Here is a 25,310-nt window from a genome sequence, read left to right on the forward strand (position 1 = left end):
TGTGTGTAATAGTGTAAATGAGTGTCCTCTGATTGTATCATGTGTGTAATCGTGTAAATGAGTTTCCTCTGATTGTATCATGTGTGTAATAGTGTAAATGAGTGTCCTCTGATTGTATCATATGTGTAATCGTGTATATGAGTGTCCTCTGATTGTATCATATATGTAATCGTGTAAATGAGTGTTCTGTGTTGATATCATGATATCATGTGTGTAATCGTGTAAATGAGTGTCCTCTGATGATATCATGTGTGTAATCGTGTAAATGAGTGTCCTCTGATTGTATCATGTGTGTAATAGTGTAAATGAGTGTCCTCTGATTGTATCATGTGTGTAATTGTGTAAATGAGTGTCCTCTGATTGTATCATGTGTGTAATAGTGTAAATGAGTGTTCTCTGATGATATCATGTGTGTAATCTTGTAAAGGAGTGTTCTCTGATGATATCATGTGTGTAATCGTGTGAATTAGTGTCCTCTGATATCATGTGTGTAATCGTGTAGATGAGTGTGCTCTGATTGTATCATGTGTGTAATCGTGTAAATTAGTATCCTCTGATTGTATCATGTGTGTAATAGTGTAAATGAGTGTCCTCTGATTGTATCATGTGTGTAATCGTGTAAATGAGTGTTCTGTGATGATATCATGATATCATGTGTGTAATCGTGTAAATGAGTGTCCTCTGATTGTATCATGTGTGTAATCGTGTAAATGAGTGTCCTCTGATTGTATCATGTGTGTAATTGTGTAAATGAGTGTCCTCTGATTGTATCATGTGTGTAATAGTGTAAATGAGTGTCCTCTGATTGTATTATGTGTGTAATCGTGTAAATGAGTGTACTCTGATTGTATCATGTGTGTAATAGTGTAAATGAGTGTCCTCTGATTGTATCATGTGTGTAATAGTGTAAATGAGTGTCCTCTGATTGTATTATGTGTGTAATAGTGTAAATGAGTCGGCACGTAAAGGGTGCGTTCCCAAAAGCCGAGTGCAGAAACTTGGGGTCCAATCCCCAGGAAGGTCCGAGGGTGGTGGAACTTGGTTATGAATTGCCTGTCATTGCTGGGCTCCTCGGGACGCGATTGCACTCAGAACCCGATCCATTCTCCTGCCATATCTCTCTCTCTCTCGTTCCTCCTCCCGCCTCTGGACCACCTCCACACGGTCTGGACGAGCTTCGATTGTGCTGTGCATTTAAAATAAGAACCCCGAGTCCGATGGCTCCTTGTGCCCAGGTACAAGCACCGAAGGTTGCCGAGGAAACGGCGGCACCGGGCACTCTGTAGGTTGACGCGTGTGAGCGTCAATGTCCGACGTCGACGACACGGACTGGGAATGCGGAGAACTCACAGAGATGGAGCCACCACGGACTGGCCCGTGAGAGACGCGGCGGGTCGCGTCCAGTCCGTGCTGTCCGACATTCTGGCCACAGAGTCCGGTCGTCGGCACGGAGCGCGCTCGACCCTGTGTGTGGCGCCCAACGGCACGGAGACCCGTGCGGAGACCCACGGGTACCGGGGCACGGTGAGCGCGTACGGGCGATCGTCGCCCGAACAGTTTCCCCTCTCGAACCAGACGGTCTCGCCCGAGGGACGGCGCCACCACCCTGAGGGTGTGCCAGAGTCCGAGGAAAGCTCAGAAGAAGAAGAAGAAGAAGAGGAAGAAGAAGAAGAAGACCATCGGTCTCTCGGGTCGTGCGGAGCGCTGAGCCGATCGCCGAGCTCCGGGAGAGCCTCCCGCACGGGTACGTACGTACGTACGTACACTCAACCGAATTGTCTCCGTTTTCGTAAATTAAACCTTATTTGTAAACATTCGGACACGCTGCACCGATATAATTGTTTATTTTTAATATTATTATTTTTATTTAAATTTGTGTTTGGTTTAATTATTTCGTTAATTAGTGTAAATCACCCTTTTCCCTCTCGTTCACCACCACCACGTGTGTCGGCTCCTTTAATAAGTCAATTTATGAGGAATTTACTCTGAAAAGTATCGGAACTTTGGTTCACATTGTTCATATTAAATACAATGACTGATTAAGAACAACAATAATAATAATTATTATTATAATTATGATTGTTATGTGTACATTTAGTAAATCAGATCAAAAAAGTATTTCTGATTGTCCTTGTGGTTTAAAAAACAAACAAAGTTTTCCTCGTTTTTCCGTTAAAGTTTTCGCACTTAAATCGGTGATGTACGTTAAGTCACGTCCCGTTGGGTGTGAAACCCCGACAGGTGTTGCCCCTCGTCCCTCCGTCCGTGTCCGATGAGACTCAACCCCCCCCCCCACCCATCACTGGCCCCCACCACCCTTCCGTTCCCTGGTCGATACAGTCTTGCAGGACGTCCAAGAAGTTCCCACGCGGAACGACAGTGGAGTCGAAACCCCCCATTCTGCTCTGTGTTCGAGTCCCGGAGATCGGGTGGTCCCTCCTGCTCCTCCGGGGTCCGACCAAGCGCGCCGCTACCGGACTGCCTTTAGTCGCGAGCAGATCGCGCGTCTCGAGAAGGAATTCTACCGAGAGAACTACGTGTCGCGGCCGAGACGTTGCGAGCTGGCGGCGGCGCTCAACCTCCCCGAGACGACCATCAAGGTGAGAGAGTAGTGGGGGGTGGGGCGGGGAGGGGGGTGCAGACAGCTAGACAGAGACAGAGTGTGTCAGTCTGAGTGTCGAGTGTCTGAATCTTCTTGCACGTTCACATCGCTGCTCTGATTTTCCCTGTTTCACGTCATGGTGTTTTGACGGATGATGATGATGATTATTATTATTATGCATGATCACCATCATAATCATGCATCATGCTCTATACAGGGTCTCGGTGCTGCCGAAGCTGTTCTTTGGTTAGGGCTACAATCATGGGCGGGTCGCCACTCCGACGCAGGACACTCAAGTGAGTGTGCAGGAATTTGTCATTTCTCCAGGATGCCGGCGATATCTCGCCTTCTCTTCACGAAGGACACCGTGGGATCTTTAACATTCACCAACGAATTCTAGCACATGGCACGTCTGTTTAACGTTCATCCAAAGGACGGCCCACACGTTCATGAATCACCCTGCCTGAGAAATGCCAGGATGGGAGTTTATAGCTGGGCCGAGAATGTAACCCAGGCTAGACCCTTTAGAGGAGTGCATGCATACACCATCTCTAAGTCTATCTTACCAGTCCATCGAGCTTATATAACTATATAGCTTATATAAAACTTCATCATCATCGATATTATAGCTTCACAAAACACGGGACAATACGCATCTCATCTGTTACAAAACTATACCATAGTCGTTAGCTACTACAAAGGAGTCATTGCATTGGACTAATCCCTGGTGATTTCACTGGATTGATCCCTGGTGGTGTCACTGGATTTATCCTTGGTCCCTTTCTTGGTCTTTGTCGTCCATCAAGTTTTTATCCTCCTTGGATGAGATGTTTCCTGCTGCTCCTATCGCTGCTGCTGCTGTTGTTGTTGTTCAGTCTATTCTCATACAGGGTGGAAAACATTTGATCATCCCGAGATTGTCTTAGTAATACGGTTTTAATTATATTTTAAATTTCCTGCGACACAAATAAATACTTTAAGGTATTAAAAACAAGTTTTAAAAAAAAGACAAAATGTCATAGCCCCCATTGTTTTAGTAATTTTTCTGTACGGAGTTAAAGCGACAGTCCGTATTTATGTACAACGAAAATGGCCGTCAGTCTACCAGTCAAGCCATCTTTGATCAGTTCACAAACTAAAGTGAGGTGCACGTGTATGCCACTTGTGCCAAGTTTGAACAAAATCAGACCACGCATGTATGAGAAATGGTCACAGACACATTTAAGAAACAAAATGGCCACCAGTCGGCCGTCTTGGACCTGATATCGAAAACAAATGACGTGCTTCTGGAAGCCATCATTTGTTACCTGTGTGCCAACTTTGAACAACCTCGTTAAATGTTTATCCAAGAAATGGTGGAGGACGTGTGTTCAGCATCATGTTTTTGACAACTAAAATTGTTGCTAGTCGGCCATATTGGATCTGATCTCAAAAACGAATGACTTGCTTATGTAGGCCGTCATTTGTTATCTGTGGACCAAGTTTGAACATCAGGAAATGCTTGTCCAAGAAATGGTTGAGGACGTGTTTGACGATTGGGTTTTTTTTTTAACAACTAAAATGGCTGCCAGTCAGCCATCTTGGAGCTGATGTCGAAAAAAAATGATGTGTATATGTAAGCCATCATTCGTCATCTGTGTGCCAAGTTTGAACAAGATCGGTATATGCATGTCCGAGAAATGGTTGAGGACGCGTTTGACACCGGGTTTTTTTTTTACAGCTAAAATGGCTTCCGGTCGGCCATCTTGGATCTGATGTCGAAAAAAAAATTACGTGCACATGTATACCATCATGTGTTGTCTTTGTGCCAAGTACAAATACAATCGGTCCGTATGTGTGAGATATGGTTGCGGACACACGCACGCACGCACGGACACGAAAATCGAGACCAAATCCAAAATCCCCCGTTTCAAACTAAGTCCAATGGGGGCTACTAATGGGAGTCCTTAACATCGAGCAGAATATCTTCATTCGTAACACGTTAGAGGCCTATAGTCACCGAAGAGAGCGCAGAGAGAATTTCGGAGAAGATTCAAAGCATTTCGTGTACCTGGTTACAAAAAAAATTAAGGTATTGGTGTGCAAGATGAAGGATACTGGCTCATTACAAGACGTGAATAAGGGATGTTCAAAAGGGTGTGTTCATGCTTGTGTCCCGAGACTATTAAAGCTGTATGGCAATGCGTGGAGAGATGTCCGTGCATCTTCTCTGCAAGACATCAGTGCGATGAATACCGAAGGAAGACATTAGGCATTTTCCTTACAAATTCCAACACTCGAAAGGACCCCAGTACCGATGACATAATTTTGTCTGATGAGGGCCATGTTTACTTCAACGGGATGATAAATAAACAGAATCTCATATTTTGAGGATTTAACAATCCACCAGAACACGAAGAAGCATCACTTCACTCTCCGAAAATCACCGTCTGGAGTGGATCGAGTTCAACACAAATCTATGGTGCCTGTTTTTATGAAGGCTCTCATAACGAAATGGCAGTAACTGTGACATCATAATCGTTGTCTTCACATTCTGAAGATTTACCTGTAGAACAGGTGAGAAATAATGAAAATCTCTGGTTTCAACAAGATGCAGCCACATCCCACAGCTCAAATTAATGTCTTCTTTGGCTGAGAGGAACATTTCCTTATCACATCATCGGTCACAGAACATAATTTCCGTGCCCTCCCCACCCCTCCTCCCCGCACCAAGATCCGCTGACTTGACACGGCTGGGTTATTTTTTTGTGGGGATTAGTCACGACACTTGGTAGAGCACACACCTCCACCTGACTGAACAGTTTACATTTTATATCCCACCGATAGACCGGATCTGGATTCAGACCTGAACCAAAATCGAATCAGCTTGTTTATTCTCACCGAACCAACTCATCCACCAAATTACGTCATAACCCGTCCATAATTTTTTAAGATATCGTGATACACACACACACACACACACACACACACACACACACATACACATACACACACACACACACACACACACACACACACACACACACACACACACACACACACACACACACACACACACACACACACAGTCGTGGCCAAACATATTGTTACCCTTGCACTTTTTTCAAATAACTCACAATTTTCTCCAAAAATAAGTTGTTATTAACAAAAGTATTTTGTCTCCACAATTCTTTATTTCACTGTTAATATTTACAGAACATTTGTTTGTGATTCAGTTCTCAATAGATCCTTTTAAATCAGAAAATAAAAATAAAGGGCATTGATAAAATTATTGACACCCTCAACTTAATATTTGGTATCACGGGCTTTGGACAAAATAACTGCAGTCAAGCACTTTCTAAAGCCATGAATGAGTTTCCGACACTTCCCTACTGGTAGTTTGTCCCACTCTTCTTGTGCCACCTGCTCCAGTTCTCCCAGATTTGAAAGGCGCCTTCTCCCAACTGCTGTTTTCAGATCTCCCCACAGGTGTTCAATGGGATTTAGATCTGGACTCATGGCTGGCCACTTCAGAACAGTCCCCATTTTCTCTTGAACCGTTCCTGGGTGCTTTTTGAAGTGTGTTTGGGTCGTCTTGCTGCAAGACCCATGACCTTTGATGGAGACCCAGCTTTCTGACACTGTGTTGAACATTGTGCTCCAAAATGTCTCCTTAGTAATCTCCTGATTTCATGATGCCATGCACACATTCCAGGCACCCAGTGCCAGAGGCAGCACAGCAACCTCGAAACATCACTGGACCTCCTCCATGTTTGACTGTATGGAAACCGCTCTTTTTTTTGAAGGCTTCATTTTGTTTTCTGTAAAGATAGAGATGATGTTCTTCATCAAAAAAGCTCTAATTTGGTCTCGTATGTCCACAGGACATTCTCCCAAAACCATTTTGGCTTGGTCAGGTGTGTTTTGGCAAACTCCAGTCAGGCTTTCTTTTGTCTCTCTGTCAGCAGTGGGGTCCTCCTGGGTCTCCAACCATAGAACCCCCTTTCATCGAGTTGACTGATGTGAGTTGAAACTGTCGTACCTTGTGTCTGAAGGTCAGCTTCAATTTGTTTGGCAGTTGATGGAGGTGCTTTCTCCACCATTCGAACAATCCTTCGCTGTAATCTTCGATCAAGTTTTCTCTTGCGGCCACGTCCAGGGAGGTTGGCTACAGTGCCATGGGCCTTAAACTTCCTGATAACATTGTGTACGGTGGACACAGGAACATCAAGGTCTCTGTAGATGGATTTGTTGCCTTGAGATTGTCCATGATTGGCTACAATCTTGTGTCTCACCTCCTCAGACAATTCTCTGTGTTTCTTTACTTTCTCCAGTGACACAAAACAGCACAATGACTCCTTTTCTCTGTTCAAACTGGTTGAATGAGTGATTTATTTTTTTATATTGCAGGCATTTGCTACTCACCACAGGTGAGTTCAATTCCAAAGTCGAGGAGAATCACCTGCTTTAAATTTAATTATTTCTAACAACCTCTAAAAGGTGCCAATTATGTTGTCTGTGCCATCTTAGGATTTCTTTGTGGAATAAGCTAAGATTTAGTAATTTTTTTCAGCTTTTTTATTTTGCTCCACTGCAAACCAAAGAAATACAAATGTGGATACCAAAAGATTTCTTAATTTCAACAGTTTTTTGGAAGAAATGGTGCATTGTTTGAAAAAAAGTGCAAGGGTGCCAATATTTTTGGCAATGACTGTCCATCGTTTTGGGTCCCATCTCTTAATGGGGAAGAATAACTGAAAATTTTAGTTTCCAGATCTGGATCGTCACAAATATCGAATCAATTCGGTCTCGTCAGACGGCTCACCTGTCAACCAAGTTTCGTCCGAATCCGTCCATAACTTTTGGAGACATCGTGTTCACAGACAGACAAACAAACAGGGATGAATACATAACTTCGGTGCACCTTCAGTGACGACACAACGGTATTGTCCACGCTGCTTCGGCCAAATGGCTGAATAAGAGGTAGGTAGATAAATAAATAGATAAACTAGAAGGGGACTCGGTAGAGCACAAACCTCCACCAGGCTGATTAGTTTACATTTGTATCCCACTGATAGGCCGGATCTGGATTTGGACCTGAACTAAAAAATTCATGAGCTTGTTCTTGGCACATACCAAAAGGTCTCCACAAAATTTCGGCCAAATCCATCCACAACTTTTTGAGATATTTTGTTCATAAACAGACAGACAGGGGTGAAAACATAACCTCCTTCCACCTTCGGTACATAGGAGTAGCAGGTATCTGTCCCCCCCCCCCCCCCGGGACAGGTGAAACATTGGTCAAGAGCAGAAGTAGAAAAGTTCAATTAACGATTTTTCCATTTGCAAGGTTAGAGTACAAAAGCATTGGTGTCGTTGTCAAGTGAAAACACAATTAATTACTGTAATTTGACCAATCAGTTAAAGCAGTGTGATATCCATCACCATTGTTCATGTTAAAACCTGTAAACTGTCATGTGGTTATGGTTACTTGTACTTACTGGGAATCCTCTTTGGGATTACCTTTTGGAGGAGAGAAAACAAAATAATAAATACCAACAACAGGGCCAGGGGAGAGAACAGAGACGGAAACAGACAACAAGGGCTGAGGGTAACGACGAAGGCTCGCGGAGAATGCAAGGGGTGGTTAAGATGGATACAGCAGGAAAAAAACATAAATTTTTTTTTTTGGGGGTGGGGGGGGGGTGGTGGTGTGGGGGGAGTAATTTAACAGGTGCAGAAAAGATCATGGGTTTGGTTGTGGGGGTTGAATTTGCAAGTTATTCACAATATCTCTGAGGTTACACAACACACCTTTCACGAGGTGATAGGTAACCCGTAATACTGCGAATAACACGATGGATAGACCAGAGGAGAGATCTTATTCAGCACTGGGTTTAGATGTCGAAACTTGATTATTTTTCACATTTCAAACTTCTTTCATATCTGTCACTGGTATCCCTTTATCCCTTTTCGGGCACCACGACCCTCCACCGAACGAGCGCCTTGATGCCCACCGTGTATTATTTATTTAATTTCAACTCAATCGTCACGCTTAGTTTCAAAAACCATTTCACAGAAGATATAAAACGACATTAACCCCTTTTTATTGATAACTCACGTTGTTTGAATAGTTCCATATTCATGACGCATGCAGTTGTTGTTTCTTATGCATCCTGCAGATGCTGCTTTCATCATTTTTGGAGATGCAACTGTGCCACTGATGCAGTGCCCCTCTTACCAGCCAGCTGGTACTCATTTTTCAACCTCAGAAATATGACGGGCAGGGTAAACCCACCTGGTGTTGCTTCAACAGCATAACAGGGGCTTGAACCCAAGACCCTCAGATCTTAAGGCAACCACCTTAACCGTTAAGTCAAAACCAGGTTTACACATGTAATGGATCTGTCTGTCTCAAGAACTCTTAATCACGCAAACCTCCTGTCATGTACATCTCAATTAGGGGACACGTCGGGACATCCCCTGGAGCAGCTGTTCTTGGCCCGATGGTATTAACTGCCAACAAGACATGAGCCAAGCTGTTCCAGGGGATGTCCCACAATGCATCCAATTTCCTCAACTCGAATATATATACATACATATCATCTATTTAAACGATACAAAATTATCATAAAAGCACCATATTTATCTGGGTCAGCTTCTTTGGGACTCATATTTGCGTATGTACATTTAAAAACATAACAACAGCTCACCCACTAATTGGTTCACCAGTCCTCCCCCCCCCCCCGTTCCCCACGCAGTGTGTGCGAAGATACCTGTGGGAATAGCTGATAGCCATCACGTTTTGTTTGAAGCCCTACTCCATTAACCTAACACATGCATTTGCTTCTCTCGTTACCTCTGGCACCGAAGGTGGACCGAAGTTGTTTCCATCCCTGTTTTTTTTATTTTTTTTTTTTGTACACCTTGGTCGAGGCTCGTATGAGAGCAAACACACAACTCACAGCAAGGAGGCATGAGACAAGAGGGGCGGGAGTGGAAGGGACAAAACAGTGGGGAACAGACACATTAGGTGAACTGTGGAAGGGAGAGGGATGGGGATGGGACGGGGAACATGGCGAAGAGAAGATGGACATTTCAGGGACTTTCAGGAAGGAAAGCAGGAGAAATGAAGGAAGTGGGCTTGGGTGGATTATCGGGGGTAGAAAAGATCGAGGATTTGGATGGGGGAAGATAAGAGGTGGTGGTGAACAGCTGTTTTGAAAGCCTGGAGGGAAGAATGGGAAAGAATAGAGTGAGGAAGTTTATTCCAAAGGCGGGAAAAAAGAGGAACGAAAGAGTGAAGATGAGCAGTGATTTGTGATTTTGGTAGTTTTACCAGAAGGGGGTTGTTGGCGGACCTTGAGCGCCCTGTGGAAATGTGGTGGGGACAAATCGCAGAGAGAGCAGGGGGGGCAAGGCTGGAGAGGAGTCGGTAGAAGACAGAAAGACCACCGACCAACCTGCAGTGATTGAGTGAGAGGCCCAAAGACTCAGCTTCATTGCGGGAGATGCCGATGATCTTAAATGCCCTGGTTTCGACAGCGTGAAGCCGAGAAAGGTGGGAGGCAGGAGCACCAGCCCAGAGGGGAGAGCAGTACTCCATCAGGCTACGGACAAAAGCTTTGTAAGTGGTCAGGAGCTCAAGAGGGCCGAGGAAGGACTTAGCACGCCGGAGGATTCCCAGTCGGCGACTGGCTTTTGAGGTGAGGTTGGAAATGTGACTTTCCCAGGAAAGGTCATGGCAGATAGTGAGACCAAGAAGCTTGAAAGAAAAGACTTCTTCCAGAGGATTGTTGAGAAAGTGGATGGGGGGGTTTTGTAAACGGTCCTTTCGAAGAGACATAGTGAGAGTGTGAGATTTGTCTGGATTGAAAGACATGTTCCACGTGTTGGACCAGTTTGTGATTTTATCCAGATCTGCAGTGAGTGAAGAAGCTGCTGCTTGCCGGTCTGAGGGATGACAGATGGTACGGCAGAGGGTGGAGTCATCGGCAAAGAGAAATAGAGGATTTTCCAGAGAGTCCGAGAGATCATTGATGAAAACCAGAAAAGAACAGGGCCCAGAACGCTACCTTGAGGAACTCCAGCCTGCACAGGAAGAGGGGATGAAAGAACTCCATTTAGGGCCACACGTTGACTGCGACAGGAGAGGAAGTCTGCGAGCCATGAGTGGAGATGGCCTTGAATACCATGGGAAGAGAGTTTGGTGAGTAGGGCAGGGTGCCAGACTGTGTCAAAAGCACGTGATATGTCCAGGGATACGGCTCGGATTGCCTGTCTGGCATTGAGGACCTCCATCCATTGATGGGAGAGCAGAAGCAGCATATCCAGGGTAGAGTGACCTGGTCTGAAACCAAATTGATGATTGGAAATCAAGCCATTGGAGAAGAGGAAGGATTTCATATCTGAAGCGATGATGGATTCCATCACCTTGCTGATGATTGGGAGAAGGCTGATTGGTCTGTAGTTACAGGGATCTGTTTTTGCACCTTTTTGTGCAGGGCAGTGATGTTAACAGATTTCCAAGCAGATGGCAGATGACGTTGGGCAAATGAGAGGGTGAATAGAACAGAGAGAGGGTGAGCAAGAGCAGAAGAGCAGGCTTTGAGGACACGTGAGCTGATGCCGTCTGGACCGGTTGCAGAATCTGACTCGAGGTTTGAAAGCAAGCTCTCCACCTTGTCAGGAGAAAAGGATACAGAGTCCAGGGACAGTTGGGTGCGACTGGGTAAAGTGGGTAGAGATAGTGATGGGTTTAGGACACAAGATTTAGCTGCAAACACCGAGTTTAGACATTCAGCTTTATCACGTGTGGAATCAGCAGTGCGGCCATTTGAGGTAAGGGAGGGGATGGAGGGGGAACATACACCAGAAACAGATTTGATTAAACGCCACCAGGATTTTGAGGAGGGAGAGAGGTTTGAGAGTTCAGACTTGAGATGAGAAAGATGTTGTTTTCTGGCTCTCCTGAGGCTAGATACACACTTGTTCCGAGCTTTGTGGAAAGAACTGAGATTGCCCTCAGTTGGGTTTGCTTTCCATGAGGCAAAGGCAAGTTGTTTCAGGACAACTGCCTCACCACAAGCTTCAGTAAACCAAGGGCGGGAGGAAGGGTAAGACAACTGAACACGAGAGGGGATAAATCTGTGCATGAGGGAGAGCAAGTTTCTTTGAAAGAATTCCCAGGATGAGTTGATGTTTGAAGTGAGTTTGAAGTGAGCTCCTGCTTTCCTTCCTGAAAGTCCCTGAAATGTCCATCTTCTCTTCGCCATGTTCCTGTTTGTCTGTGAGCCAGATATTTCAAAAAAGTTTATGATGGATTCTGATGAAACTTGGTGGACGAATTGATTCGATTTTGGTGAAGATCTGAATCCGGATCCAGCAAGTTATTATTTTTTTTTTAATCTCTAAAGTGATTCTTCACCATTGAGAGATGGGGACAAAAAAAACGATGCATATAGCATGATATCGCAAAAACTTGTGGACAAGTTATGACAAAACCAGGAGGATGAGTTGGTTAGGTGACAAGAATAAGCCAATTCCATTTTGGTTAAGATCTGGCCAATTGCTGGGATACAAAACGTAACCAATTCAGCCTGGTCGAGGTATGTACTCTCCCGTGTGCTGTTCTTGTTTGTACAATATCAGTAATATTCGGGGTAATCTCTTTATTACATATGCATGGTGGAAGAGGGGAGGAGGGGAGTGGCTTTTTGGTCGTGCATATGTTGTACCTTTGGTGAGAGAGGATTTTGGGGGGATTGGATAGTTTCCATATGATGAATCCTGATATTCCTTTGATTGGAAGTGTTTATAATTTCAATTATCCATCCATCCCAGTGCAATTGAAGGCACCACCAAGCAGAAGAATGGCCCAGCCTCCAGCAGGCAAGGCTTCGGTCCAAAACTCGCCTTCTGTGCAGTCAGTTATACGAGCTGGTGTCTTCATCTTCATCAATGAATATGAATGTTTTTGGTATTTTTAAATATATATATATATTTTTTTTTTGCCAAGTCTGTTCTGGTATTTGAAATCATCACATTAATATTGACGCCGACCCTATATGAACTTATCGGATCAATTTACTCCTCTTATGCATACTGACTGAACCCGTTCTTACAATGGACTTGTACAATACAATGATAATACAATGAACCTCAGAAAGGTTTCAATATTAAACTGGAAGGGTACTCGGTAGAGCGCATACCTCCGCCAGGCTGAACAGTTTACAGTTTGTATCCCACTGATAGGCCGGATCTGGATCTGGAACTGAACCAAAATCGAATCTGCTTGTTCTTGTACAAATCAAACTCATCCACCGAGTTTTGTCAAAACTCGTCCAGAACTTTTTGAGATGTGCTATACCGTTTATCATTTTTGGCCCCATCTCTCAATGGTGATGAATCCTATTTTTAATTCGAGTATCCGGATTCGGATCTTCACCAAAATCGATTCGGTTTGTCCTTGTCACTCACCCAACGTGTCGACCAAATTTTGTCTGAATCCATCCGTAACTTTTTGAGATACCCTCTTTGAGATACCCTCACAGGCAAACAAACAAACAAACAAACATTGGTGAAAACAAACAAAACCTCCGTCCAACCTTTGGTGTCGGAGGTAATAATCTACTATAAATGGATAAGGTGTGTGTGTGTGTGTGTGTGTGTGTGTGTGTCATACTTGTTATCTATTAATTACGTACGTCTATATTCATTAATTACACACTATTGGCGTATACCTTTTGACCCTTTAGACTGCTGATACCCCATCGAACATTTAAGACGCTGAAGACCCAAAAGTCCCAAAAAGTTCCCAAGGACCCAAAACTTCCCAAAAAAGTTCCCAAGAACCCAAAAGTCCCAAAATGTTCCCGAGGAACCAAATGTCCTAAAACGTCCCTGAGCACCCAAAAGTCCCAGACGGCCTAAAGGTCCCAAAGGACACAAAAAGGCCCCCAAGGCTGTGAAAACCAATGAAAATTTGGACAATCGGCCCAACGGACCCACTAGTAGCGGCAATGGAGGCCTGTACCCTTAAAGTAGCTTCAGGGCGTTCACAACAAGTTAATAAACTATTCAAGGCTTGAACTATAACTCTGGGCAGATGAATACTCCGTCACAAATGTGACAGATAGAGAGTGATGTCATGTTAGAGGGAATCTGTCTTTTTGATTGAAGGCTTGCGTCGGTCTGTATCTTGGACGGGTATAATAATGGATGGAATAAACATTATAATGATGGTACACCAGCAACCATAGGAGGCAAGAAGCAGACAGTTCAGGCTTAAATACTCTTTTGCTCGATAAAGGGTTAACCCTTGAAACATCAGATACTCCTTGCTTCCCACGGTGGATAGCATCCCTCAATGAACCCTTTGAACCCTGAGCTCCTTGGGCTTTCGGATCCTCCACCCTGGGCTCCCTGGTGAAAAATCTGGCAGCTCGGGTATATGGAGGTTTGAGAAGAGGCTGGTAAACCGGCTGCTAGGGTTCAAAAGGTGAAGGTTTTTTGGGGGGAGATTACCAATCCTGGCTTCAATCAAGTGTTCAACAAATATACCATCAAAATCATGACATTCTCACAATGATACCTCCAAAAGGTATTTCATTCACCACTGTTAGAAAAAGTCAATTCGATTTTTGTCTTTAAGTTGCACATCCATCACAGACACCAATATAGCACTTTCAAAATGATGTAATCCACCCCAGGATGCTCTGTGCACATACGCAGAAATCCCAAGCAATGAGTTTCATGAGGATGTCTGAATACATCATGCATGCCAGAGAGGGATTGTAACATAAAATGACTCACAAAGCTACTAAAAGAAGCCAAAAATACTGAGAAAAGTACCTGAAAGAAAGGGGTATGCCTCTGCACAACAAACGATTTGGAGAACTTTCTGATCAACTGACCCAAACAGTCGATATCTTGTCCACCAAGTTTCATCCAATGTCCGTGAGTTTGATTTGTATTCAGGAACTGAATAATTATGGTTAAACATTCTGAAATTGCCACTTTTTTGTGGCAATTTTGTGAGAGAGAGAGAGAGAGAGAGAGAGAGAGAGAGAGAGAGAGAGAGAGAGAGAGAGAGAGAGAGAGAGAGAGAGAGAGAGAGAGAGAGAGAGAGAGAGAGAGAGAGAGAGAGAGAGAGAGAGAGAGAGAGAGAGAGAGAGAGAGAGAGAGAGAGAGAGAGAGAGAGAGAGAGAGAGAGAGAGAGAGAGAGAGAGAGAGAGAGAGAGAGAGAGAGAGAGAGAGAGAGAGAGAGAGAGAGAGAGAGAGAGAGAGAGAGAGAGAGAGAGAGAGAGAGAGAGAGAGAGAGAGAGAGAGAGAGAGAGAGAGAGAGAGAGAGAGAGAGAGAGAGAGAGAGAGAGAGAGAGAGAGAGAGAGAGAGAGAGAGAGAGAGAGAGAGAGAGAGAGAGAGAGAGAGAGAGAGAGAGAGAGAGAGAGAGAGAGAGAGAGAGAGAGAGAGAGAGAGAGAGAGAGAGAGAGAGAGAGAGAGAGAGAGAGAGAGAGAGAGAGAGAGAGAGAGAGAGAGAGAGAGAGAGAGAGAGAGAGAGAGAGAGAGAGAGAGAGAGAGAGAGAGAGAGAGAGAACCAAAAAAAAACAAGAAGAGGAGTGGAGATGGGGTTAGAAAAGAGAATGATAAGTTATGCTTAATGACTGAACACTCACTAAAACAAACTCATGCCAGAACAGCTGCACACACAATGACACAACAGAGTTAGTAAAGTAATCCGCTGGCACATCTCCAAAAACTTTGATGTCCCAGTTCCACAAAATTTGTGGGAACGTGAACCAAAAGTAATCACTGAAAACATGGAAGTACCGACACTCAAGTACGAATTGATGATCCCATCGAGCGTGAACATCGAAAACAAATCATTGCAACAAGATATCATACTTAGGAACAAAAAAAAAAGAGAAGAAGGCATTGCTTATTGAGGTATTGATACCAATGATTTTGGACTAAACAATACAGAAATCAAGAAAATCACCAAATACCAAGATCTCAAGCATGAAGTGAGAAGATCCTGGAAGCTGAAGAATGCCAAAGTTGTACCAGTGATAGCTGGACCGACAGGATTGATGACAAAGAACCTCACAGAGATATTAAACATCGGGGCAATACCCCTGAGTGCTCACCTGGTAGTGGCTGGCTAAGATAACCAGGCAACCACTGGAAGACATGGATGACCCCCAAAATATATAATGGAGAATAAAGTAAATACCTTTGGATTTTTGTTTTTCTTGGTACATCTTGGTGCATCTTGAACAAATCCATGAACAAATCTTGGTACATCTTGGGTGGTGAAGATGGTGGTCAAGTTTCATCGGAATTGTTTGTGTAGTTTTAGAGAAGAAAGCAAATACATATTTTGGGGGGGGGTAACCCCCCTTAAATCTCCTTCAAGCAGATTTTTTGAATGTCATGAACAAACTTTGGTATGTATGGCTGATGAAGGTTGTCGTGAAGTTTCATCGGAATTGTGTGTATCGTTTCTGAGAAGAAAGCAAATACCTCTTTGGGGGGGTGCAACCCCTCCCCTCCATGTACACTCCCTCTGTTAACCCCTTAAGACCCCGTTTTTGTGTTTTCAATGCCATCACAGGTGATGAAGGTTGTGGTCAAATTTCATTGAAATCGTATGTGTCGTTTCTGAGAAGAAGTTGTAAGTATTTGTGGATGAATGGACGGACGACACGCCATCCCATAAGATCCCCAGAACTACTTTACAGGTGAGATAAAAACCATCCCTGGGAATATTATAACTAATGAACTACAGAAATCAGGCACTTCAACGGAACGCTCGGCTTGGCAAGCGATCACCAATTGCCATCAATACAATTATACACCCGGAAACGCCCGTGCAATGTCCGAATCGGACAAATTAACGCTTTTGGGGGAGTCGGAACTGCTGATACTTTCAAATCTGGAGCTTACATTTTGTAATTCTGCTTAGTTTAAGAGATTCTCTCAGTTGTTCATATGCGCAAATGAAATAACGCCACGAACGCTGGCGTCTCCAGGCGTTTATAAGCACTGCATTATGCCCAGCCATTTGTCATGATGATGAACAGAGGAGAGGAGGAGATCGGGACCATACTCTGTGCAGAGTGTTGGTGCTGCTTAAGCAGTCTCCTTGGCTATTGGGCACAATCCTGGACAGGTCACCACTCCAACACAGGATATCAGCATGCTGTCACTCATTTTGCCAACCTCAGAAGGATGGCAGGCCGAGTTTACCCCACCTGGTATTAATTCAACAGCTGAGCGGGATTTGAACTCAGGATCCTCGGATCCCAAGCCCACCACTCTAACCATTAAGCCAACACCAGGCATGCATGATGAACAGACACACAATAAATAATATGAGTGAGGAAAGTGAAAAAAAAAAAAAACATTATCGTTAAGAAATCATTGCGGCCTGTTCCAAGTCAAGGCATGGTTGAGCAGGCCAAAAAACATGGCGGCTTCAGACCCCAATGAGGTTACCCAGGAAATACCTTAAGACCCCAGACAACTAGGTGGCCGAGGATCGCCTGATGAAGGATAAAATTAAATAAGGCCGTTAATGATCTTCAAAATGGATGTTTTAATTAACCCAAACACCCAATTTTCACTCTTGCCCTTCCTTGGAGTTTTCTTAGTATGCATGCAAAGTTTCAGGCTGCAAGGTTTTATGGTTTTGGAGTTATGGAGGACACACACACACACACACACACACACTTTTATTAGTTTAGAATTTAGATTTTGTGAAGGAGAAACAACGACATGTCTCGGTTTCATTTACAGGCTCACACTTTTATAAGAGCAAATAAAAGGCATGTCAGAGTAATATGTGAAGGAAACTTTGAGCGTTCTGTGCATTGAACCTTCAAATGACCTCACGCACATCCTATTGGCTGAATATGTTTAAGACAGCCAATTAGCTTCCTGGATGTAGGAGATGGATTAATGGAATAACTGGATCGGTTTGAGCCATATTGCAGAAGTTCACTCTTTGCAGATCTAGATAAAATTACAAACTGCTCCAACAGAAGGAACATGTCTTTCAACCCTGACAAATCTCACACTCTCACTATGTCTCTCCAAAAGGACCATCTGGAACCCCCCACCCACCCCCATCTATTTTCTCAATAATCCTCTTGAAGAAGTCCTTTCATTCAAGCATCTGGGTTTTACTATCTGCCATGATTTTTCCTTTGGAAAGCCACATTTCCAATTTGGAAATGCGCCGGCCTTGCTTGTGATTAATTCGCCGCGAAGCAACATGTCCGCTGCGCTGTTCACGTCACTTCACTAAATGCTTGTCTTGGTCACTGCTCAGATGATGTATTTGGACCGAATGACTCCAAAAACATTTGTGTTCTTCATGTGCATGGTCATGAGACAGACCCGAGTCGCACGATGCAGCTTATTTATTGTTTACCAGACTCGATGGTGTAATGACAAGAGCGTCCTCTCAATCTGGGAGGTTGGTGGTTTGAACCCCCACTGAATTGTACCAAAGACCTAAACAATGGTAATTGACACTTAGCATTTTATAAGGTTAGGAACACGGACAAACACCAAAGTTGGTAATATAGCACAAGCTTTGATAGGCCTAATGACCTTGTAAGGGAACTCATATTTATTATTACCAAAGAGGGAATAGGCAAAGCCGAGAAGCGAACGTAGAATTCTTCTTACATTCGCTTCTGACTTTACATAAAAGTTGCTCACAACTGTATACTTGCCAACTATACCATGGTACATGTTGTGGTGTCTGAGGTGCAGACAGATACGAGCCGAGAGTGTAGTTGTAGCTCTGCTTTATTGCGTACACCACACATGTAAGCGCCGCACAGCTGATGATTTTGACGCAATTTCCGGTTACTTCGGCCTGGATTCGGGATCAGCGATCAAATAATATAAATCACGATTAAAAATTATTTTTTGATGATGCGGGAGATATCTTTATTCAAATTAACTTTGGGAAAAAAATAATTGAATAAATAAACGATCACTTCTGGTCAAGAATAAAAGAAATTAAAAGTTCCGGAAAGAGTTTCAAAATCACTCCCGGTAATGTTAAATACTAAATAAACACTTCCTGTCATGAAAAAAAAAATCACTTTCGGAATTATAAAATTAACTTTGGGAAAAAAATAATTGAATAAATAAATAAACACTTCCGGTCATGATCTCCCGGCACGCATCATTCCCCATGACAAAAACCGGAAACAAAAAAAAAACCAGAAACAAAACAAAAACGGAAGCAAAAGGGTCAGAGCCAACGACACGGATTCACAATTGCCAGGGTATTGTGTTGTTTTTGTTGTTTCCTATTCTCTCATGTGCACGCGTTAAGTAATATTCACAAGATAGAAATAAAACCCAATGGTGTTTATACACCGCACAGCGTTTAACAACAACCGGAAGCAAAAGGTCATAGCTAACGACACGGATTCCAAATAGCCAGGGGTATTGTGTTGTTGTTGTTGTTGTTGTTGTTTCCTATTCTCTCACGTGCACGCGTTAAGTATGAAGCTCACTGCGTTTGCTACTAAAGATAAAATGAGTTTATATCATAACCAGTAGGGACTGGTGGAAAGTCTGTGCAATGTGAAATGTGACCATGTCCACAACTCTCCATAACCCCACTCACAAACCCCAAGTTCTCAACCTTTACCTCCCAACCCTAAGACATCAATCCCCTACCCACCACAACTCCTCAACCCCCCCCCCCAAGCCTCACCCTCCCCCTCCAAATTCTGTCTCATCTTTGCTCCCCCCCAAACCCCAAGTCCTCACCCTCACCCTGTCAACCCTAAGGCATCAATTCCCTCCCAACCCCAAGCCTTCAAACCTCTCCCCCCCCGTTACAACTCCTCAACTATCCCCTCCCCGCCACACTAAAATTCCTCAACCTCCCCACCGCCCAAAAGTCTCAATCTCCCAATCTTTGCTTTGTCCCATATTTGCTCTCCTCCTTTCTAAAACCCCAACTCAGTCCTCCCCTCCTCCCGGTCATAAAAGTAAAAGGGCATTCCCACAACGAAACAGCAGAATATTTAACGCTTTCCCCTCCCCCGTCATGCCATCAATAACTTCACAGAAACAGAAACCCCGATCAAAACAGCTTCTGCATGTTATGGCCTGTCACGGTCGCCTGTCCAACTCACAATCCCGCGAGATATGCGGAAAAGATACGTGACTGTGAGCAGGTTAAATTGTGCCAATAAACGACGTAAAACCAATCGTCTCCTTCCTGATATTTCTATTTATAACAGGACAAAGAACTGTATCATGACATCGGTTTAAACCCTGCTTGAGAGAACGCCACATCGTTATTTGGGCAGTCCAAAAGGCAATAGACAGCTGCCTCGATCGCTGAGACCTGTCTTCATGAGGCCCGTGAAGCCTATTGGTTACCTTTTAACTGTCATTTTAAACTTAAGGGAAAATGTATAGGGAGGGCATGGCAACTGTGAATATAACAGCTGCCTCGATCACTGAGACCTGTCTTCATGAGGCCCGTGAAGCCTATTGGTTACCTTTTAACTGTCATTTTAAACTTAAGGGAAAATGTATAGGGAGGGCATGGCAACTGTGAATATAACAGCTGCCTCGATCACTGAGACCTGTCTTCATGAGGCCCGTGAAGCCTATTGGTTACCTTTTAACTGTCATTTTAAACTTAAGGGAAAATGTATAGGGAGGGCATGGCAACTGTGAATATAACAGCTGCCTTGATCGCTGAGACCTGTCTTCATGAGGCTCGTGAAGCCTATTGGTTATCTTTCAACTGTCATTTTACACTTAAGGGAAAATGTATCGGGAGGGCATGGCAACTGTGAATATAACAGCTGCCTCGATCACTGAGACCTGTCTTCATGAGGCTCGTGAAGCCTATTGGTTATCTTTCAACTGTCATTTTGCACTTAAGGGAAAATGTATCGGGAGGGCATGGCAACTGTGAATATAACAGCTGCATCGATCACTGAGACCTGTCTTCATGAGGCTCGTGAAGCCTATTGGTTATCTTTCAACTGCCATTTTGCACTTAAGGGAAAATGTATCGGGAGGGCATGGCAACTGTGAATATAACAGCTGCATCGATCACTGAGACCTGTCTTCATGAGGCTCGTGAAGCCTATTGGTTATCTTTCAACTGTCATTTTGCACTTTAAGTTCCCCTGACATGCAAAACTTTCTGGTTATTTATATATTAACTTGACCATCCTCGTGAAGAAATCACCCGTTTTTTTTTAATCAAAAATGGGATAATTAGAGCAATATTTCAATCATTTATTGTGCTTTTCGCAACTTGCTATGCCCCGCCCCTAAAAAAAAGTTGACCAGCGAATTGCAGCATTGATGTCACATACAGAAACTCGCACAGAGTGGATTGACTCGAGATCTCTAGAGTCTAGTCTAGACTAGGCCGATAAATCTGTCGTCCGTCCGACTAGGCCGATAAATCTGACGTGCTGTAGCTTTTATTTATTATTCGCTTTTTTCATTGTTTTCTACTGGTGCTACATGACGACAGTAGGAATAAAATAAATAAAAGTGCAATAGAACGTCAGATTTATCGGACTACTTGAGACAATTGTGTCATAAGGTGTGTTCTGCACACAAGTTTTCATCGTATCCGAACAGCGAGATTGCTTCATTTTATGCGCGGAGAGATACGGCCGATGACATGCATTGGCCTTGCTTGTGATTAATTCGCCGCGGAGAAACATGTCCGCTGCGCTGTTCACGTCACCTCACTAAAATATTTCTGATATCGAGCAGTATGCAAGTCGAATTTACATTTTTGAATTACGAATAGGATTTAGTCTAACCAGTTGTTATTGCCAAGTCTTCCTTCGATGTCCTCCCGATCATCATGAACTCTGGGAATTTCATCGCCATTTTTCTCTGCTTGTCCTGCTTCGGGCTCAAACTGGTAAGGCCGTACTTCATTTCCAGCTGCCTGAACTTCACCTCCCGCGACTATGTTATCCGACAATTCTCCATGTGATTCAGACCAAAATCCTTAATTTCTCCCACACTCACTGTCGTTACCAGACAAATGAAAGTCCATGTCATCCATTATTCAAAACCAAATGTTCGATTTTTTTAAAGCAGAAATGAACGAAGCGATTGAGTCGACCAATCGAATGTGGAAACACACAGGAAGCCAATAGAATCACGTAGACCACCAACCCGAGTAATTAACGTGCAGCCTTTGACATACTGTATGTGACGTCATGTGGGTTACGCCCCTTTCAGGAGAATTTTTAGGGGCGTTCCTGAAGAGGTTTGTTTTTTTTTATTTTACATTTTACAGAACGAGTATTGTGAAAAAACTGTCAGATCTCAAATCACGATGAAAAACTCCTCTAGGACATATATAAATTAAATTTCAGTACTTTTGCATGTCAGGGGACCTTTAAGGGAAAATGTATAGGGAGGGCATGGCAACTGTGAATATGACAGCTACCTCGATCGCTGAGACCTATCTTCATGAGGCTCGTGAAGCCGATTGGTTATTTTACACTTAAGGGAAAATGTATAGGGAGGGCATGGCAACTGTGAATATAACAGCTGCCTCGATCGCTGAGACCTATCTTCATGAGGCTCGTGAAGCCGATTGGTTACCTTTCAACCGTCATTTTACACTTAAGGGAAAATGTATAGGGAGGGCATGGCAACTGTGAATATGACAGCTGCGAAGATGTCTTTGACTTCGCATAGCAGTAAGCACCAACATGGTGACCATATGATTTTTTGCTTACCTGGAACATAGTTTCGGGGAGCTTATGGGATGGCGCGTCGTCCGTCTGTCCACAAATACTTGCAACTTCTCTGAAACGACACGTACCATTTCAATGAAACTTCACCACAACCTTCAGCACCTTGTATGTACCAATGTTTGTTCATGGCATTAAAAAAAATCAGGCTATGAAGGGGTCATGAAGGGAGTTTACGGGTGGGGGGGTTGCCCCCCCCCCCCGAAGAGGTGTTTGCTTTCTTCTCAGAAACGACACCAACAATTCTAATGAAACTTGATTACAACCTACATCACCTGTGATGTACCAAAGTTTGTTCAGAACATTAAAAAAAAAAATCATGGTCGAAGGGGGAGTATGGGAGATTTCCCCCAAAACATGTATTTGTTTTCTTCTCCAAAACTACACACACATTTTCGACGAAAATTGACCACAACCTTCATCATCCATGATGTAGCAAAGTGTGTTCAATGCATTAAAAAAAATTGGGGTCTAAGAGGGTCTACGGGGGGTTTGCCCCTCCAAAATATGTATTTGCATCCTTCTCTGAAACCACACACACGATTCCGATGAAACTTGACCACAGCCTCCATCACCCGTGACGTACCAAGGTTTGTTCATGGCATTAAAAAAAACATCCATCCGGATTTACTTTCTTCTCCATTAGATACTTTGTGGGTCATCCATGCCTACCAGTGGTTCCCTGGTTATCTTATCCAGCCACTACCAGGTGAGAGCTCAGGGGTATTGCCTCTGTTTTTTTTTCTCTGCAATGCTTGTCCAATTGATGAGAAACTTTAAAACATACCAGGGGCTCCCCATGGAGAATATTTTATTGATAACTGTGATTCTTCAAAAAAACAGCTCAATCAATCTAATAAATATAATTTGTTGTCTGTCCATGTGTGTCTGCATGTTCACGTTTTTTTCAAACACCACTGGACCGACGACCATCACATTTGGCACACAGACCAAGACTGACGCAGGGATTGCCCTGAGGGTATTTTCATGCACCACCTCAGCTTTTAAAGACTCCAAAGACACCGAAGATGCTTTTGACTCTTGAGAGATAGACCTTGAAGACCTCTAAGACCCTTTAAGACCGAGAAGACCATTTAGACCCTGAGGGGTGGGATGGGAAGAGGAAGGGGTGGGGAGGGTGTTCAGAGAGAGGGGGTGTGGTGGGAGTAGGGGGAGGGGAACGGGTTGAGTGAGTCCAGAGGAATAGAGGGTGGGGAGGGATGAGGGAGGGGTTGGGGTGGGAGGTGGAAGTGGGGACCCGGCGTTGCCTTTGCGAGCCAATCAATAAATCTTCTCTGTTTTTTTCACTCATAATTTTGTCTGTTCTAATTCTCTCCTCTTGATGGTGTGCAAATGTAGCATGAATGATGCGCTTCCATTTCTTGTCTTTCACTTTCTTTCGTGAAAAAAATGTATTTCTGTAAAAATTACCGGGCCAGGCCAGGAATCGAACCCAGGTATAATTTTTCCACACACACATATATATATATATATATATATATATATATATATATATATATATATATATATATATATATATATATATATATATATATATATATATATATATATATATATATGGTTCTATCCTGTTCATTTCTCACTTTCTTTCTTCCACTCCTTTCAAATTGCAAGTTGTCGTTACTCCGAGTAAATAGGGACTCTACTTTATTTGTGGACATGACCTGACCCTGGGTACTGCCAACACGTATGTAACATTTTGGTGGAGATTGGCCCAGCCCTGTTTTTTTCTGTGATTTTCACATGTACACATGTACACACACACACACACACACACACACACACACACACACACACACACACACACACACACACACACACACTTGCCTTATTTAGCATAGTGGGATTGCTAGTTAATGGGAGGGGTGGGACTTGTTATGGGGAGGGGTGAGAATTGTTAAGGGGAGGGGTTTGTTATGGGGAGAAGTGAGAGCTGTGGATGTAAAGGTGGGTTCAGGTGAGGAGTGTGGTTTCAAAGAGAAGGGGTTAATGTGTAAAGCAGTTCACATCATCCGGTGTTTATGTGAATATACTAAACCAGGTAAAAATCAGTATTCCTAATGACCACAATGCGATGACAATGTTGTACCATTTTGCAGGTCTGGTTCCAAAACCGGCGCATGAAGGACAAACGACAAAGGATGGCAATGAGCTGGCCGCGTCCTGGAGACCCTGGGTTTTACGCGTACCTGATGAGCCAAGCTGCGGTAGCATCAGGCACTTTGCAGTACCCATTCCCACCGCACATTCCGCTACCCTACTACTCTCCAGTCGGCCTGTCCAGCCCAAGTGGAGCATCGGGAAGCGGGTTCCTAGCAGCCTCATTGCGCCCCCTGGACCCCTTCCGAACCCTCTCACATCCATACCCTCGACCTGACCTTCTGTGCGCCTTTCGTTCACCACGCTTCTATCCAACGGCCACCACTTCAACTCTACACCCGGTGTCAGGCTGTTCTTGTCTCAGTTGCCGCCTCCTCAATGGCACAACAGCTGTGTCTCGGGTGCCCGGTCAAACCCCCACTGAGCTGGGACCTTCTGTGGGAGGTGGTGCAACTAACACTGCGTCAGCAAGTGCGAGGAGCTCGGGGTTTGTGCCATATGCGTCGCTGTTCACAGGCAAGCCGGCACCACTGATCCTGCAAGAGGTCAGGACTGAGACAGCTTCACTCCACAGATGACTGTCTGAAGTGGCACCGTGCATGGAATGGCCTTGTGATGGTGGTTGGGGGGGGGGGGGTGGGAACCTTTCATTTGCATAAATTTCACAAAGAACAATGAATTGTGGCTGTCCAACACATGTTCTAAATTATGTGCAGCGTTTGCACCAAGGACTCATCAAATAGTTCCTTTTGAAGTGTGTGTGTGTGTGTGTGTGTGTGTGTGTGTGTGTGTGTGTGTGTGTGTGTGTGTGTGTGTGTGT

General features: G+C 44.0%; 1 protein-coding gene across 1 annotated transcript; it reads left to right on the top strand.

Annotated features, from left to right (window-relative positions):
* The first annotated feature begins 1,335 nt into the window (after positions 1–1,335).
* LOC147014902 (homeobox even-skipped homolog protein 2-like) lies at positions 1,336–25,094 on the top strand. The gene is made up of 3 exons (XM_085850620.1): positions 1,336–1,744; positions 2,341–2,600; positions 24,490–25,094. Exons 1-3 carry the CDS (start codon positions 1,336–1,338, stop codon positions 25,066–25,068), a joined length of 1,248 nt encoding a protein of 415 aa, XP_085706746.1. The 3' UTR covers positions 25,069–25,094.
* Positions 25,095–25,310: the final 216 nt, after the last annotated feature.

Source organism: Eptatretus burgeri, chromosome 13, assembly GCF_056783735.1.
Source record: "Eptatretus burgeri isolate ZD-2024b chromosome 13, Ebu_testis_v1, whole genome shotgun sequence".
NCBI lineage: Eukaryota > Metazoa > Chordata > Myxini > Myxiniformes > Myxinidae > Eptatretus > Eptatretus burgeri.

What these genes read in the sequence shown, in the direction of transcription:
- LOC147014902 (XM_085850620.1), top strand. Translation starts at nt 1,336, where the DNA reads ATGCGGAGAACTCACAGAGATGGAGCCACCACGGACTGGCCCGTGAGA. An exon ending in CGGGAGAGCCTCCCGCACGG is followed by an intron (nt 1,745 to 2,340) that starts GTACGTACGTAC and finishes TGGTCGATACAG; the next exon opens with TCTTGCAGGACGTCCAAGAA. An exon ending in TCCCCGAGACGACCATCAAG is followed by an intron (nt 2,601 to 24,489) that starts GTGAGAGAGTAG and finishes ACCATTTTGCAG; the next exon opens with GTCTGGTTCCAAAACCGGCG.